This window comes from Strongylocentrotus purpuratus, unplaced genomic scaffold, assembly GCF_000002235.5.
Source record: "Strongylocentrotus purpuratus isolate Spur 01 unplaced genomic scaffold, Spur_5.0 spur5_scaffold_12, whole genome shotgun sequence".
Lineage (NCBI taxonomy): Eukaryota > Metazoa > Echinodermata > Echinoidea > Camarodonta > Strongylocentrotidae > Strongylocentrotus > Strongylocentrotus purpuratus.
The window spans coordinates 32,210,206-32,229,148 of record NW_022145597.1 but is presented as its reverse complement, the minus strand read 5'-3'; the positions used below and the strand labels follow the sequence as shown (position 1 = coordinate 32,229,148).

Genomic DNA, 18,943 nt, shown 5'->3' with positions numbered 1-18,943 from the left:
CGAAGGTCGAGGGTTCGAATCCCGACACGGCACTAATATCCTTTGGCAAGATATTAACCTGCACTTGCTACTCTCCACCCAGGTGTTAAATGGGTACCCGGTAGGATGCGACCGTCATTGTTGGTCAAACAGTTTTTGAGCGTCATGTAACGCCTGGCTGGAATACTCCCCAGGGAGTGGAGATTGTGCACACATTGTGTGCGGGTAAGCACTGAATCCAATGACCGGGGTAATAATATATTTGTAAAGCGCTTAGAGACATTTGTATTTAGCGCTATATAAATTAAATTTATTATTATTATTAATACAACTTATTTTCTTAGTAATTGACCTTAATATTGATTTAGTTATCCATGGCATACGAGGAACTTTGTTATAATTCTTCTTTTTATATTCAACCAGAGGAACATTCTCACCATACATCAATATGAATTTATTAAAGAAATTATCAAAAGCACTTTCAACATTTTGGTCTGAAAGAACATCATTCCAATAAATGATAAAGTGCTTTAATATTTTAGAGTTAAGCTAGTTCAAGTTCAGTAGTTCGATGACTTCGATCACTGGCAATTGTAATTTATAGATAATGAAATTATGTTTTCGGGGGGGTTGAACCCCCCCCCCCCCCTCCTTCCTGATAATGTAATCACAATGCAGGGGCAGGCCTATACTAATTAATTTGTTTTCTTCGCTTTGAGGTTTCCCTTTGTAGGTGCCCTTTTTTTGATGAGTGCGCTTTTTTGTTGTTGGTGTCCTTCCCCCCCCCCCCCAACCTCCCATTTTGGAAGTCGTTCCGCCGCCCCTGAGTAAGAACACCTTTTGTTGTTTTTGTGTGTCCCAAAATTTGAAAATTTGGCCGGTCTAAATTTTGTTTGTTTCGTTGAGTGGGGAAGGGGGGGGGGGGGGGAGTAAGGTCAGATTTTTTTCACCCTTTACCACAATTAAAAAAAAAAAAAATTAATTAAAAAAAAGGAAGGGGGGGGGGTCCTCCAAATCACACACAAAAACAAGTTTAAGGGGGGGGGGGCGCTTTTCAATATTTCCGAGGATTTAACTTTAGTCTGACACGTGAATTGAGTGGTCATTAATTGTGCAACATGCTTTTTATATGCCTGTCTTGATTTTCTGTCAAATGTGAGGGGAAAAAAAGAAACATGAAAAATCGAAATGCAGGAAAAACCCCAGGTTTTTAATTGCTAGTTGCTAATTCACGACGTTGGATGGAATAACCCCCTCCCATGCAAAGCCTCTTCTGTTCCGCTTCGCTATACCTCGTGGGGTCACATTTATGACAACATCCGGCAATTAAACCCCCCCCCCCCCCTTTAAAAAAAATCCTGCGTACGCCACTGCTTGTGGCTGCCTCCTTTTTTCTCGAAGTGTTTTTTTTTTTTTTAGTCCTCTGCCACTTTGAAAGACGTTCCATCGCCCCTGACCGTCGCGGGGTAATTTACTACTGGCAATGATTGGTAAATTCAAGAAATCATAAATCACAAATCCGCATGGATACCAGACTAACATATAATTGTAGTGAGTGGCCAGTGCAGTTGCATGCACGATTCATTCGTCATTCATTCATTCATTCATTCATTCGTTCAACCTAGCTAGCCATCATACGCATGCGCTTATAATATGAGTCACCTCAACGACGTACTTGCCTTGCCAGTTTACGGTGTATGTACGTACGTTTATCCACACGTAACATCCTTTTTAGTCCGCAGCCGAATCAAAGCTGACGAAGACGTTCTGGACCTATCAAGAATCCAGTTAATCCTATCACAATGATTATCTACAAGGACTTTCTTACCGGTAATTCTAATATTCCTATATTATGTTGCAATTTGGGTAATATCTTGTGAATAAAAACATTTGGTGTTGAGGAGACTAAAGGATATTTATACACTGTGTCAAGTCGCCTATTGTACGACTCGGTTTACACTTCTGTAAACCTACACTGGTGCTGTAGCCTACATCAGTGACATTGGCGACATCTTACAATATCCTACTTGACAAGAAATTTCATTATGCTTGATTTCAACCTATTCCTGTTATTGTAGGGAGTAGACTAGATCTAGATCTACATCTAACTTAAGTGTGCCAAAAGATTTGTTGAAATTTGGAAAATAATACTCATTGTGATCATTTTCGCAAGAAAATATGGCGATGTCATTTTGACACAAAAACCAGCATCACCAGCAGTAGAGGGCGCTGGTCCAAGAATGAGGATCATCCGCGTAAACGAGGATAAACTCGTAAAAGCGGACATATTGCGTCCTTAAAAATAAGGATCTTTGTGGATGTTTTTTTCTTTGGCAGTAACAGTCTTTCACCATTTGTTGACAATCTTGCAGATTTTGACGTTTTTTAATCCAATAATTGTGGTTGCAGACGACCTTGACGCACTCGCACCACCGACTAAGAAAATCCTAGAGGGCGTAGAGGTTTGCTCACTAAAAACCTTCTCATAGGCAGAAGGTAGACCCTAAAAATATGGGATCCGTTTTGAGTAAAGAACTTTTGATAGAGATCAACATTTCAGATGTTCACAATTGCCACTTCTAACAACTAGGATCTAGAAAATATATAAAAAAAAGATTGTATCTTTTTAAATACAGATTTTTACAAACTGAACATTCGAAAGTAGATAGAGTACGATGTTTCTGTCAATCTTGCGTTGGTTTGAGCCCTATAGCTACATCCATCTCAAAATGAGAAGGAAAACAGTGAACAGTGACGTCATTGTTCGCGCCAAAAATAAAGGGTATTGCGACATAATCTGAGCTCCGGTCAGATCGTGCGCAAAGCGTAGTCTTATTTATAGACCCTAGTACCTTATTCTCACAGCACTAGATACGAGTGTCGTGCAGTAATGTATGAGAAGTGTTAAAAAAGATATTTCAGTAAAAAAAAAAGTCTACGTGAGCAGTCTATACTCCAATTGAGAATTGAAATGAAAGCCATGATTTGAAGGTGTGTGTTGTATGATACATGGTTAAGTGAGTGTGTATGTTACGTATAGCGAAAGGGAGAGAGAGAGAGAAATATTAGTACACGTACGTTGCATGCATGGATGTGCGCTATGATTGTGTTCGCTGCAAGATGGATTTTAATTGGACCTCGTAACTTCTCGATCGTTGATAATAAGGAATACTCATGAGGAAATCAAATTATTGGAATACACATCTAAGGTAAATATCAATGAATTATATATATTTCTTTCCTTTTTTGAACCATCGTCTTCGGCTCGTAGTAGTAGAAGATGTAATCGTTCGCACATTGATGGCTGGACTTCAGCCTGCATCGGGGCTTGCCTGTGTCGGTGGAGGGATCAACTAAGAAGAAGAAGGTGTGTACGTGTGCGACCGATTCAAGGCTAGCCGCTGTTGAGTGATTGCACTTTCGCGCGAAGTTTTAAACTTCATCATGAACTTTGTCCCTCGGGCCTGTCTAATTATGAACGTAACTTTGCGACATGAAATATAATTGTTTCAAGGCTCTTACGTACGGAAAGGCGTAGAAGGAAATGGCTACAAACCAGCTGGATATCTCCTATTTGATGGAACCTATGGAGTCGGCAGATGGGTGGATTTTCTTAGTGAAAGTAAATGCTTTCTTTTAATCTTAGTTTTAGTATAAACAAATTAGTAATTAAAAAGTTAGATTTGGGCATTGGCCTCCCTACCATGAGAACTTTGCGCATTGAGCGCTATACCATGAGTTTACTCGCTCCCATTGGCCAATCTGCTGGAGTGGCTTCCAATTAAAGTGAGAAAGGGCCTCCTTAACTTAAGCGCAACTTAGTTCGATGGCATGCCACCAGTAGGGGCGCTGGTTCAAGAATAAGGATCGTCTTCATAAACGAGGATGATCTTCGTAAACGCGGACCGATGCGTCCTTAATAAAAAGGTTTCATATTTTTGATCGACGCATTGGCGATGCAAAAAACGGATTCCATGATGATTTTATTGATGCAATTTACTAGGTTGTCTGAATATTGCGTGCCCGATGTTGTGTCCTAAAATTGCGCGACCATGCAAAATTCAAACCTTTATTGCTCGTTGTCAGATTTAAATACTGTAAATTACTATGGTCTGACGATAAATTAGGTTCTGATGAAATGAGTATGTATCACAAGAAAATCAAGCAATTTCAAGAATAAAATATAGTGTACAGTTTATGTAAGAGCCATCGGCTCAATCAGGGCGCGACAAACCCGCTTGCCCGACGTCCCGGGGCAACCAAATTGAGCCGTCGGGCAAGTAAATCAAATTATCACTTGCCCGATTCGGGCAAGTGATACTTTTACAGTAATTTCCTAGTGTCCAAGAACTCTACCATTCACCCGTCAACTTCTTACCCGTCGTCAAAATCCATAAGCAAAAAAGCGATCGTTCCGATTTCGAAAAAACTTCACAGACAGCTAGCCAGCTCAGCTAGCTCAGCGCGCATGCAACAGTGACACTTCAAGCCATGAATGCCGCTCCGCCTCCACGCACGGCCGGCCGTGAGCTAGCTAGAGACAGCTAGCGCGATCGTACCAGCTGCGAGCTTATTCGCGCTCTCTCTCTCTAGCTCTGCAGGCCGCACCGACAGGCCTTTGCTATTCTCTGATTGCCGATTGGTTGAATCACGCCAAATATGACGTCATTATTCTAGGGAAATGAACACGTGCGAATCGGAATGGAATAAACAACAGGGATTTTCTAGTAAGTACAAAAAGTCAAATGTTTGATATTTATTCATAATGACTGTTAATGATTGTGAACATATTATTTAAAACTCGCTGCTCATATAAATCAGATGAATGTTTTTGTCTCGTTTTCAATTTATTACTGCGGTCTCAAGATCCGACCGAGCGAGTCATTTTGATAATAGTATCGAGACCCCCAGAATATAAGCCGTTGTTGTTTTGTTTTCATGGTTTTAGCGACGTTGTTTAGTCTAGTTTTCGCATACTTATCCGAGATTTATCGTAAAATATCTTCAATATTATTATTTAGTAAGAATTTACAAATTTTGGCATGATATTTATAGCAGTGAATGATGAAATAAAAATGTCCGTACTTTATTTAAAATAGTTGATTACCCATTATTTACATGACGTTTCTTGATGGAAGAGTTACGAGATAATAAATGCTTTAACCTCGAGTCCTTTTTCGCTTTAAAGTTTTGGGCAAGTGGAAATATTGTTTGGGCAAGTAAATTGAAAACCCACTTGCCCGACAGGGCAAGTGGTGAAAAAAATTCTTGTAGCACCCTGTCAATACAATTAAACATGCAAATAATTGACAAAAATACAATGATTCAGAATCACTATGAACTTAGATAGGAGTATATCCTATCACTGTATATATCGTCTTATCGGTACTCGATTATATCACAATATATCACTCCATATTTCCAAAGGAAAATAAATTACCTGATGACCAGGTCATCCTTCGAGGTATAACATAAAATCAATCATCCACCGACTCTAGCCTGGTCTTTATATATAAAGTAAACTGTTGTGGGTTAGAGAGTCCCGATTTAGAGTTCGTAAATACCACCTCTTCCTGTTTCTGAGTATGTGAAACGAAATACTCCGGTGTATGTAGTATCCCGGTGCGGTGGTGCATGACCTGCTAAGCCTGTCCAACCTGACCGGTGTACGACCGCAACGGGCGTTGACTCAACGACTTGACGCGAGTAGGTTAGTTGACCTAGTAAATTGCTACCAACAACATCTATTCAGTGAACACCTGTCCATTACATTCCCCCCACCCGATCGATCAAAAACTAATAACTCATAACTGAAAAAAAGTAAAAAGAAAAGAAAAAACACGAAATGGTAACCATCTAAAATTTCATAGTTGTGATAAATATCTATAAAGATTTATCAAGCACCAAAAATAAATAATATCATGTTCAAGAGAAGGATATATACACTTTGTATTCTTCTTTCGTGTCCTCAAATGCTCTGCCAGGCCTTGGCACACTGGAGAGCCTTCTCATTTGCTGCCACCAGGTCTTCCAGGCAGCATTGGTCGATTAGGAGTGGACATCTTAATAGGTGTGACATGGATTGCACGGATGTTCCACACTCGCAGTTGGTGTCTGCGTCGTCAGTATATCCCCATTTATTCATGTTGTATTTACATCGCCCCACACCTGTGCGAAGCCTCATGAGGGACTTCCACGTCTTCCAATCACATCTATGGCCAGGGGGCAGCTGTTCCTTGGTCGGGATTGGTAGCTTTTCATGGTGGTGGTTTTCAGAACGTTTCTCTTCCCACAAGATCACTCTGGTTGAATGAGGAGGTTGTGACAGTGGCTGGACTGTATGAAGGAAGCTTTTCCTTGACTTCAGGCGGGTAGGGGCCGGTTGATGCGAGTAAAGGGGATGGCGGGTGTCCTCAACTTGTCTGCTGCGTTCAGTCCTACTTGCAACTGTTCTGCGGACATCGGATGGAGCAATGCCGGCCAGGGAGTGCAAGCTGTCCACATTCGTGGGCTTGAGGCAGCCAGTGATGCATCTGCGGCTGTCGTTGAGTGCTGCATCAACTTTCTTTGTATGGGATGATCTTCCCCATACAGGGCAGGCATATTCTGCTGCAGAGTAATAATAATACAGGGTTCGTACGGGTCATGGAAAACCTGGAAAGTCATGGAATTTTACTTTATTGCTTTTAAGGCCTTGAAAGTCATGGAAAATTATTTTTTCCATTGGAAAGTCATGGAAAGTCATGGAATATCAAAATTATGGACAACTATAGTATTTTCTCACTATACAAGTGAATAAATGGAGATATTTCAACCATTTTCTTCTCGTATTTTCTTTCATTCGTAACATACCGACTGATTGTACTTGTGAATGTGTTCACTATGATCGATGGATAAGCGCTGTGTACGTGGGTGTGTACGTGTACGATACGAACTACGTGTGTATGGTCAGTGTATGGCGGTACGGTCCACATCGTGCGCACATGGCTAGCTTGCGAGCGAGCTCGCTAGCGCTAGCTCAGTTCAGCAAGCTAGCGCACGTGTACGTGTGCAGTGTGTGTGTGCATATGATGATGGTGCCAACGCGACATGTGACACTCCAAGAACGAATGTAATGCCTCGATTGCACTTTGGCTTTGCATTAAATTGCGACCACTTAGACTACTACAATTTTTACACTTCTCCAATAAATGAGGAAAAAGTAAATTAGTAATATTTGTTTTTTAATTTTCATTATTTAAATAAAAAAGGAACAATACTGACGTGTCAACAAGGCAAATTGGCAGCGCTAGCTCGTTGACGATCTATATATCGACGCGACGGCATGTGTTTTGAAACTTTTGTGCATGTGTTGATTCTTCATGAAACGGAGTTGTTTATTTTCACAGACCTTGGAACTCGTCACGTGGATATTTTCACCATTACAAATTTTGTGGAAGTGATATTCAAAATGCCTGGAAATTGTCATTTTAAGGATGCTTGGTTAGAACACCCGGATTACCGTGGCTGGATTTTGAAAGAAAGTTCCGATCTGGGGACTGCTAGATGTGCTGTTTGTATGTGTAAATTCAGTGTCCGTAATATGGGCGAAGCAGCCGTCAAGAGCCACAAGAAGAGTGAAAAACACACAGCAAACCTCCAACAGCAACAACGTCGTAAGTGAGCATTTTTAATGTGAATTTTACCGATCCTTTATTGAGCATGAATCCAAATAATGACTGATAATAATTATATAAAAATGAAAGATTTGAGATTATTTAGCGATGCGATGTCACCTCGCAGGCATTGGTTACTGCTTACTGCGACCAGCCCGTTCGGGAGCGTCCCCGGCCCCGGGCCGGGCCGGCTAGGTTACTGCATGCAACAGCCCGAACGCTAACCCAGGGGGCTCCGCACTCACACGCCAGTGTTGTACCGGGCACTGTATGTGGACTGCAGAAAAAAAAAATAATAATAATTTACCTTAAAATTGACCCCAAAAATCATAAAACTAAATTTTGTACTTACAATTGGGTCCAACAGTTTGCTTGCCTTGAGAAGTATTTCCTCCTTTCTATTTCTTTAAAATATGTTTTTAAGGAATGAGTCAAAAATTAGTCCACTTGTCTTAGTGACTTACATCAATTGGCCAAAAGTTGCCGTGAATTTTTTTTTTTTTTCCTTCCCCATACTGTCAAACGGTTGTCAAAATAGGAAAACGTTTATGCTTTTAATGGTCGTTTGAACGGCAGTTAAACGTTTTGACTCGGCCCTAAATCTTACCAAATGATGATATTTATATTTTATTTATTTTAATAGACATTTTTTTCTTTTCTCCTAGATTCTACTCTCTCACTCAAGAGCTTCTTCAAGGCAAAAGGTGCAGAAAGTTCATCAGTATCTATCACGTCTACAGATGCAACAACCAGTACTTGTGCGCCATCAACCTCTAAAGTGACAACTCCCATTCCTGTTGCTGCAAGAGAGGAAACTTTAAAAGCTGAAATACTCTGGTGTCTGAAAGTGGTGGAGGATCATTTATCATTTCATTCTTGCCAGCACAACAGTGAGCTCTTTCAAAGAATGTTTCCGGACTCAGCTATTGCTAAGGGTTTCACGTTGTCAGAAACAAAATGTCGGTATATGACGGTGTTTGGTTTGGGCCCATATGTGCAAGACCTCCTTTATGACAACATAAAACAATCAAACCACTATGTGATACTGTTTGATGAAAGCCTCAACAAGAAGCTCCAGAAAAAGCAGATGGACTTCCTCATAAGAACATGGCAACACAATGAAGTTTGCACTCGCTACTTGACGTCTGTGTTCATCGGACATGGTTCAGCTGTTCACCTCAAGGAAGAACTGAATAAAGTTCTGCACACAGTTGGCTTGGAAAAATTACTGCAAATATCAATGGATGGTCCCAACGTTAATTGGAAGATGTATGATGACTTTACGCGAGAGTACACTGCTGACCTGACCAAATCCATACTGAATATAGGCTCATGCGGGCTCCATATAGTTAATGGTGCTTTTCTGACAGGTGCCAAGGCTGCTGACTGGGAGGTGGAAAGCTTTCTATCATCCTTGTATTACCTGTTTTCTGATTCCCCTGCCAGAAGAGAGGATTATCAGAAGATAACTGGAGATCATACCATGCCACTTAAGTTTTGCAAGACCCGATGGCTGGAAAACCTTCCTGTTGCAGAGAGAGCAATCAGCATCTGGGAGAGTGTATGTGCGTATGTTAAAGCAGTAGAAGAGAAGAAAATCCCTCACCCAAAGAACAAGTCCTTTGAAACTGTTTCAAAATGTACTCATATAACTGATTTCTTAGCAAGACTGTACTTCTTCATATCTGTTGCAAAGCTGGTCAATCCTTTCCTAACAGACTATCAGACTGATGCACCAATGCTGCCCTTTTTAGCTGAAGACCTTACTAGAATGCTTGCATCCCTTATGCAGCGATTTTTAAAGCTGGACAGGAGTACCATTACTTCTCCTTACAAGATAATGCAGGTAGATGTTAGCAGTGAGGCCATTCAGCTGCCCTTGGCCAAGTTGGACATTGGATTCTACACTGAGAAGAAGCTGAAAGATCTGAAGGCGAAAAATATCATCAGTGAGCTGAAAGTTCTGGAATTTCGCACTCAAGCAAAGAAGTTTCTTGCTGCAATGACCCGGAAGCTCATTGAGCGATGTCCGCTTAAGTATGCACTTGTGAGAAATATAGGATGCTTGAGTCCAAAGAACATGGCAAAAGACAAAGAAAACTCCACTGCAAAGCTGAAGAGGGTGCTTAACACCCTTAGTGATGCCCACAGACTTAAGGATTCATGTGACGATATCCTAAGAGAATACTCAGAAGCATGTGATGAGGCATCAAGAAGTGCAGAGATGAGAGACTTTGATCCAAAGAAAGAGAGATTGGACTCTGTAATGTGCAAATTTCTGTCCGAGTCTCGCTATTCGACCCTCTTAAAGTTGGTCCGCATGTTGCTTGTCTTGTCCCATGGACAAGCCTCCATTGAGAGAGGTTTCTCAATCAACAACGAAGTTGAAGAGGACAATCTCCTGGGACACTCACTGATATCATTGAGGGCCATTTATGACCATATCAAGTACATGTATGTTGGAGGAATCAAGAATGTGACTATTGACAAATCAATCATGTTGGCTGCGTCTGCAGGCAGGCAGAAATACCACATCTATCTCGATGAACAGAGGCGTAAAAAGGAAAAGGAAAAGAAAGAAGGAAAGAGAAAAGGACTGATGGATGGTTTGGAAGAACTAAAGGCCAAACAAATGAGACTGCAAGCAGATGTGAAAAGTCTTCACACCTCAGCAGACAAGTATGCTGAGGAAGCAGAGTCACAAGGAAGATTGACTTGTATTTCCAAATCAAACAGCCTCCGACGTACAGCAAAGGAGAAGGCATCCCAGTTACAAGTAATTCAGAAACAGATTGATGAACAGCTGAATGCCATTAAGAATTATTAAAGAACTTGGACAGTTTGTTACCAATGCCACCAAATATTCAGACAGGTGCAATGTGTAGAGGGATTTCTTTCAAACAGCTACATGAAGATGTCTCAAGAAAAAACTCATTCAGAAATTATTGACCAGCTTAATGCTAGCGAAACAAGAATTCATCAGCTGATGTGAGTAGGCCTACTGTGTTTTGTTGGTGAAATCAAAATTGGTGATGGTATGTGTGTGAGTTTGTGTGTTGGTGTTGTTTTGTTTTCTTTTTTTTTTGGGGGGGGGGGGTAGTTACCTTGTACATGCAAAGGAGAGCTATTGAAGGAATCATGGTGGTCCATGAAACCAGGAACAGGCAATTTGTATTCTTTAGAAGTGAAAATTGCCATTAAAAAATGGACAATTGTTGATATGAATACATGTATGTGTAATTGTAAGAATATTATATAGCAGTGCATATCGAATATGATGAAAAAATAACATGTAATTGTAACAGATGAAATAACTAGATAACAAAAGCTGCCTTTCTATTAGTAGACTTGAAACATGCACTTTGCTTCGCTTTGATTTGAGATCAAATTTTCAGTCTACCGTGTAAAAAAAATGTGTAAAAGTCATGGAAAGGTCATGGAATTCTGGCTAGAAAAGTCATGGAAAGTCATGGAATTAAATTTATGAGAAAGAGTATGAACCCTGTAATAATAATAATAACCTAGACTTATATAGCGCATTTCATAATCGAAGAAAATAGCAATGCGCTTTACAATATTAATACAACAAAATTACACATAACTACTAATTCATGAACTAAAGAAATATCAAAATAAGGAAAAGATTAATAATAATCAAACATTATAAACATCCATTACAGAGAAATGAAGGCAATTATATCAGAGTACAGTAATGTAATTAAATTTTGATGAATACAATTAATACAGTTTAAATGATATTAAAGTAACACAACGCAAGAGTAGTTGACCTCAGCGTGGAGGAATTGGCACCCCAAGATGAGTTTGCCAGTTTCCGTAGTAGGTTGTTCCTTGTCCCAACTTTACCCTTCACCTTTTGAACATGCTGTTTGTATGAAAGGGTTCGGTGAAGAGTGATTCCAAGGTAGACAGGGTGATCGCAGTGTTTCAATGAGACATCGTTCCACTTCAGGGACAGCTTCCTCCCAGCATTGTAGTTGCGGAGATGGAACAAGCTAACCTGGGTCTTGGCAGGGTTAGCCTTCAGATGGTTGTTGTTGTAGTAGTCTGTCAGGTTGTCTAGGGCTGATGAAAGAGTGGTTTCTATCTTGTCTATGTGGATTTTCTGGGCTGCTATGCCAAGGTCATCAGCATAGATGAAGCTTCTTGTTCCTGGGTACACTGGCTGGTCATTGGTGTAAACATTAAATAGGACAGGAGCAAGTACGCTGCCCTGAGGTAGACCATTCTTTTGTTTCCTCCATCTGCTGTGCTTCCCGTTGAGCTCTACATAAGAGCATTTGGATAAGCTTAGTCAGATGGGAGTCCTTTGTCATGGTATAGAGCTTGTCGAGAAGTATACGGTGGTTAACAGTGTCGTAGGCAGCTGTCGGGTCGACGAACACAACTCCAGTCGGTTCATTCTTCTCGAAACCATCCTCGATGTGCTGGGTATTTAGCACTTGGCCAGTGCACCATCTTCCAGGCCGGAAACCTGCTTGCTCTGGTATCAGGTGTTGTTCTGTGACTGGCCCCAGTCGTCTCAACTGATTTAATTTGGTCTTTGTTATCTTGAGGTCAGACTGAGGCCGACTTGAAGCACAAATGCATGTACATATATATGTGTCCCTCATTCGCTTCGTGTTACTCACTTCTTCTAGTCTTCTATTTAAATGATATTATATTTTCTCTCATTTTCTTCCATTGCAGGCGATGAGCTTTTCACCGACATCTACCCCATGAAGCTTGTTGGTCCAAATCAAAACTTTATTCAACTTAAAGGAAAGGTTGGTACACGTTCATATAAGTAATGAAATATACCATGCACTAAGAGGCCCTGGTTAAAATCATAGATTCTCTAAGGTGACTGGCAAAGTACTATGCCAGTCATTGAAGATGATCATTTTACAAGTGCCTCAAAAAAGTGCATGGTCGACGAGCTTGTAGCTCAAACTGTATTTTAATTGGAAGGCCATGTGTCGACAAAGATTACATAATACATGATTACATGATGACGTAACATGATATTAAAGTTGCTCAAGCGTGGGTATATAAAGGGCAGCACACGGACATACACACAGGAGCGTAATACCCATTGGTAGTGATTGGGAGTGATCCCCAAGGTGCCTACTTCACGAACGACCATATACCCATGCATGAGCATCTTTAAAGGGAAATCCGAGTAAACAAAATATTTTAATTTTACACCTTTAACCACATTATGAATTCCCATTTTATTTTTTTCCCGGTTAATTCTAACCCAAGATTTTGACATAGTAATCCACAAAACAATTAATACACAGTTTGAAATAGTCCATTGGTAACAATTTTTTTCCCCCAATATATATCATTTTTTGAAACCAGTTAATACCATTAACCCTTACTGTACTGGGGGGGGGCCTGGGAGGCCCCCCCCTCGACATTTTTGGAGATCGCGCCGCAACCGCTCGGAATTTTGAATTGTCGTTTCATGACTTTTTTCCTTCAAGTCTTACGCACATTTTGATACCATTTTCGTCGAAATCGGATATACCTGTAAGGTGTTACATAACAATTAGTATGCGCATGTCATCAAAAAAGTGCTATAATTGCATATATTCATGTACAAGCAGAAATGTGAAGATATGAATTGATATCAAATTACTTTTATATGTTTCTCAAAGTAACTTCATGTATTTCAGAACAAAAGAATACATTAGAAATAAAACAATAGATATAATAACAAATAAAAAACAATGAAATACATAAGAAAATAAAAAGTTGAAAATCGCATCAAATTTGCATAAATTATCATTATTAATTACATCAAATAACTATTTTTTGTGTTAGAAAAGAAGTTTCATATGAATAATGAGTTTCAACATAACAAAAGTGGAGTCTGACAATTTTTGTAATGATTCTAGTTCCCTGTATATTACCAGATTAGATATTCATGAATGCGTAATTTGCGTATTCATAATTTATGCAAATTAACCTATGCATTTTCAAATATCATAAAAATAATGAAACCTCATGAATTTGAGATGAAGGAAACATTTATTCAATACATTTTCAAGATTCTTCACAAGTCTACGGACAAATATGTAGAGTTTTCTGTAAAATGCATAAAATTAGCATTTTGCATAATTAATTAGGCTATAACGACAAAAATTTGCATATTAGGAAAAAACTAATTATACCATCTTGTTCCTTACGTAAATATCTACAATCATGCAAATTTTCGCGTTCATCGGACATTCGACGGCCGAGATCATAGGGGGGGGGCCTCCGAGGCCCCCCCCCCCCCCCCCCCCAGTCAGAGAGTGCTCAAAATAGCCCAGTACAGTAAGGGTTAAAGAAAACGCCTATAGTTTCAGGGGAACTGCACCTACCCCTCCCCCATTAGGGGCACTGTCCCTAGATCCCGCCAGGGGGCCTACACAGACCCTTGCCTGCAATTTTTGGTTGCTGGCTATTCCAATTAATTTTCCCGCTGTAAGTTGATTCTGGTAAGAGCCCTGATTATTATTAATTTCATTATTACGGTATAAAGATATCAACTGCTACGAGAGGACTGGCCGTTTTTATATGCTCAAGGGAAATTTGCATCCGCTGCTATCACCCCGAGGTGCGGCTGGGTGGGCGGCGCGCTGAGGGGCGATAGCAGCAGATGCAAATTTCCCCCGAGAGCCAGTATAGAAACAGCCAGTCCTCGAGTATTAAAGCAGTCGATATCCCTTTTATATGCCGAATTCAAACAAAAATCCAAGAATTCTTACCTTATCCTTTTATCGAGTAAAGATTGGTTAAAACATGACAGAAAATCTGAGAAACTGTCTGTTTATCAAAAATGACTGAAATTTTCAATCAGTTGGGAATCGCAGACAAAAAGCACTGTATGGTGTCCGCGCTCGCTCACAGAACATTTTAACACGCAAACCAATGGGTATCGCAGCAAGATTTTATTATTTTCCCGGTAACTGGAATTTTGAGGGATTTCACTCTTGGACTATTAAATGGTTTTGTCATTTTTTTGTTTCTTTACGGGAATGGCTTAAATCACGACCGCAATTTCGACCAATCAGATGGCTGGATTTCTTAAGTGAAGTATATAATTATTGTTATTATTTATTATTTTTGTTCTTATCAGTAGAAGTAGTAGTAATACGCTAATTCATATATATTTATTGTATGGATGCAGAGAGTGACCGAAAATTCTTCAGCTGGGGATATAAACATCGGAGGCAATCCGTCTGCTGAGGAAGCAGCTGAAACCACCGAAGAGACTAGTGTAAGTGGCGTAGACATCGTCCTTGCAAATCGTCTTACAGAAGTCACGGAGTACACTAAAGAAGCATACCAGCAGGACAAGATCAAGCCTTATATCAAGAAGTAAGTATCAATCAAATATTCAATTGCCTAAAAATTAGAAGCTAATGATCTCAGGAGGACTACATGCATGTACATGTATTTCATCAAAAGCAAATATATAAGAATGAAATTAAAGGACAGTACATAACTGCTTACTGAAAAATCAAACCTTACCAACAGACTTCTCTAAAAAGAAAGCACAAACATCAGCAAAATGAAGGTGTAAATTAAATCTGACAAATAATAAGAGTTATTAATTTTTGAAAGTCGTAATCACTATACATATGAGAACTTTAAATTGGCTAAATAGGTAATGTCACTGTGACGTAGTGTCGGACCACTTTACCATTTGTTCTAAGAAACAACATGCCTAAAATAACAATGTTTCAAAATGTGCAGTGCCCCAAGGAAGAATGAATATAAGGGGGGGGGGATAATAATGTTTTTGTTAAGGAACTTTCTGCACACCACAAACAGGAGAGTTGTCCGTATGTACTTAACTATCCAATGACACCCAGTGATTTCAAATTTCAAACACTCATAACTCTTATTATTGGTCTGATTTATTTCAAACAAATTAGATCTTTACAAGGGTTGGCTTTCCCTTTTAACGATTTCCTTAAGAAACCACTGATCTTCTTTTTTTTTAAGCCTCCATCACCAAAGGTGGTGCCTGAGATTGAAATCTGTTCTAATGGTTCTGGAGTCATTGCAATTCCATTAATTCCATTTGAAAAGTATAGCACATGAAAGATAATTGTAAAAAATGAGTGGCAACAAAAGGGAGGAGACCTAAACATAATGGAATGAATGTCAATTTTAATTAATGTCAAACGTTATTATATCAATTAAAAGTCTTTCATTCTCATTATCATGATAATTTCAAGAACAGCTTGAGTCATGATCTTATCTGAATTTAGGTGGAGGTACATATCAAAGATGCAGTTGTCTTTGTCTTGTTTAGTTCTGCAGACCTTCTGTTTTTTAGGGCTAAGTCACTGATGGCTCTTGTGGGTTTTATTTCTTCTTCTCACTGTTCAGATTGATGAAAGCAAAGGATGATCAAATTAAGGAACTAGAAGCAGAAGGCAAGAAAAATGAAAAACTAGTGGAGGAGTTGAAGTTACAGTACACAGCCTTCAAGAACACTTTTAAGGAGGACCTGAAGAGCGTCATACTGACCGGTTTCAAGAAGAAGGAATTCCAATTCTTTCTAGGTGAGAGTTTAAGTGACGAAGCCATGCTTATTCTCATGACATACCCCGAGGACGATCCCGAAGGCAGACCTTTAATGTACTTTGTCAAATATGGACTGAAGGAAGTCAAAGTGGTAAGTACAGTGTGCTGTTCAAGTCTTTTTTTTAACGTAACCTAGCCATCCTAGCGCTGCATATTAATATTTGAATATATGAATATTTGCGTTGGTACGGTGTGGTGGAGATCAAAATTAAATCGGCCAGATTCTGGCCTTACCAGTTTGTCGCAATTAATGGACAAGTTACGACCTGGGTAGTGTTCATTTCCGGTAAGCCTCTCGATTTTGTCGCAAGTTCGTAATGTCATTTAAGTAAACTTAGCTTTGATAGGATGGCTAGATTACTTCTTTTTTTTAAAGTGCTGTTTAGAGTTCTCGTCAGTGCATCACAAATTTGCTGCGGTTTCCAAGAATTGGGGACCAAATCTTGCTGGCAAGGGTGATAAATCAGTCCATGTGTCCACTTCAGCCTGAAAATTGCTCTGGTCTTCTTAAAAAAAAAATACCTGGGATGCTACTCAGCCATAACTATGTCAATTTAAAGCAAGGATTTGTGCCTCCGGCACGAACATCAGTGGTGGTGGCATTATATTTTGGGTTATCTGTACATCTGTCTTTTTGTCCATCCATCCTGATTCTCATTACCCTAATAAATCAATTGATAAAACTTGAAAGGCATTACAACAATTCAAATGAAAGATGAATGAATATGGAAGGATGAACTGATAGGATTTGGAGTTTTAAGGGCTTAAAGGTCACAGAGTCATAAAAGTATTTGAAAATACCAGACATCATCTTGTTACCATGATAACTTCAAACTTAACATGGATAAAGTAGAGGTATCTTTATAGTCGAGTAGCCTAATCACTTGACTCAGAGTGCGATATTTTAGATCAAAAGATTTGTTTTCTCTAGCTATGAGTGAAATTTGAAGCCCTCATCTTGTACACAACAAATGAGGGGAATTTAACATTACCAGTTGAAAAACTCCAATTTTAAGAGTAACCATGTCGAGCTAAAATAAATATTGAACTTTCATGCTACCTTTCTTTCTCTCTTTTTCTTGACCAACTGTAAATTACTTCAGGTATTAAAGCGAAGTACAACATTCTTCCACGGTAGAATTAATTTCTTTGTCATGTTTTTTGTCTTTGTCTTTTTCCTTTTCTCAAACAGTAATAACAGCTCATCCCTAGAATGTTATCCTGTAGATATATCCACTCACCAAGTTAATCACTTTCTTTCGCTGTCACTGCAAGGGAAAGAAGCCGGACATCCAAATGCCATCCTCAACATGTATCTCAAAGGAAAATCTGGTATCAGAGACATTGCACTAAAGAGACAATCCTCCAAAAGAATTAAGGGAAATTTTTTGAGATGAACTAACTTGAGCTTGGGGAGGAGAGGGGGAGAAGCTATTACAAACTTAGATGTGGCAATTTGACTCATAACCTGAGTCGACTGCCACATTTTTAGAGTTTATTGTCAATATACACTTTACGTGTGAAAATAGTCAACCGTGGCAGTTGATCGTCTGTTGCATTAGTTGACGGAAGCAGGTAAAGGTTTCATGTTGAATCCATCACGTGTTTGCATAAATCTTTTGCAGGCTATTTCGCATAACATTTAGAGGTTGTTTGGTATTAAAGCAATAGACGAGTTCAAAGACTAGGTACTGCATTCATCCTGATGAAGATGCAACATTACTCCAGCTGCCGTGAATGCTGCCCTCTTATGTCAACTACCTGTCAGATATATAATGGAAATTGCTATGGCTCAAACATGTCTTCTGCATTTTGTATAATGATTTCAAATTGACCGATCTCACAACAACTGAAATCACTTCCAAGTGTATGTTTTTCTTCTTATAGAAGCAACAAGGCACAAAATTAAAAGCATTTTTTTTTAAATGAAAATAACATTTATGATAACAGAACTGGTTCAGTTGTATTTATTGCTGAATGTTGAACTTTATTGGATATTAAATCTCATTGTTTTAGAAGATTACTTGGGAATAAACATGTAAACACAGCCATGTAATATATATATATATATATATATCTTTAGTCCAAGTAAGCCAGATCTAATTGTTGCTAATTTTTTCCAATTAATTCAAATAATTCAACCGTTTTGGCTTCATATAATGTCTTTAATTACAGGTAATATACATATGGTTATAGACCTAAGCATTTATCATGATTGTATATTGCCATATATCATGCTTGAGCTTTGCAACAGATATCATATTCAAACTTATCAATATCATTTGTGCAATTGTTGATAATGAATCTCAAATATAAAATCATTAATATAGTAAGAAAATGACAAAGACAATCCTGAATGTTTACAGAGAATTGAGAAAAAAATATATAATTGCTTTTCCCCGCCATCTCTGAGAACAATAGGCTTTTATGATATTCCATTCAGAGATATTCCAGGGTTCCATTACATACAAATCTACATGTATGTGTGAACACTATATTTAATACAAAATTAAAAACAGATCAAAACCAGGACGACTTCTGTGATACAGTTTCATGTTCAGTGTGGTGAATTACTGTAAACAAGTGATGTTTTTGTTTAGTGATTGTTTGCTTGAAGCTGGAAGGATGTTGACTTTATGTTAAAATTACATTATGATTAAAGATAAAGGTGAGTTCTGGTCATCCGATTGCATTGTGAAAGAAAAAGTGTGGAATGGATCAGA

General features: G+C 39.0%; 2 protein-coding genes across 2 annotated transcripts; both read left to right on the top strand.

Moving 5' to 3' along the window:
* Positions 1-1,673: 1,673 nt before the first annotated feature.
* On the top strand, positions 1,674-18,729 carry LOC115922790 (translationally-controlled tumor protein homolog). The gene is made up of 5 exons (XM_030982452.1): positions 1,674-1,809; positions 12,342-12,418; positions 14,812-15,002; positions 16,023-16,311; positions 17,413-18,729. Exons 1-5 carry the CDS (start codon positions 1,782-1,784, stop codon positions 17,413-17,415), a joined length of 588 nt encoding a protein of 195 aa, XP_030838312.1. The 5' UTR covers positions 1,674-1,781; the 3' UTR covers positions 17,416-18,729.
* Positions 6,601-11,130, top strand: LOC115922789. Its single transcript, XM_030982451.1, has 2 exons — positions 6,601-7,634; positions 8,300-11,130. The coding sequence occupies exons 1-2, from the start codon at positions 7,304-7,306 to the stop codon at positions 10,459-10,461; spliced, it is 2,493 nt and encodes an 830-aa protein (XP_030838311.1). The 5' UTR covers positions 6,601-7,303; the 3' UTR covers positions 10,462-11,130.
* Positions 18,730-18,943: the final 214 nt, after the last annotated feature.

Coding starts and splice junctions, on each gene's coding strand:
- LOC115922790 (XM_030982452.1), top strand. CDS start 1,782: ATGATTATCTACAAGGACTTTCTTACCG. Junction 12,419..14,811: donor TTATTCAACTTAAAGGAAAG/GTTGGTACACGT, acceptor GTATGGATGCAG/AGAGTGACCGAAAATTCTTC. Junction 15,003..16,022: donor ATCAAGCCTTATATCAAGAA/GTAAGTATCAAT, acceptor CTCACTGTTCAG/ATTGATGAAAGCAAAGGATG.
- LOC115922789 (XM_030982451.1), top strand. CDS start 7,304: ATGTGTTTTGAAACTTTTGTGCATGTGTTGATTCTTCATGAAACGGAG. Junction 7,635..8,299: donor CCTCCAACAGCAACAACGTC/GTAAGTGAGCAT, acceptor CTTTTCTCCTAG/ATTCTACTCTCTCACTCAAG.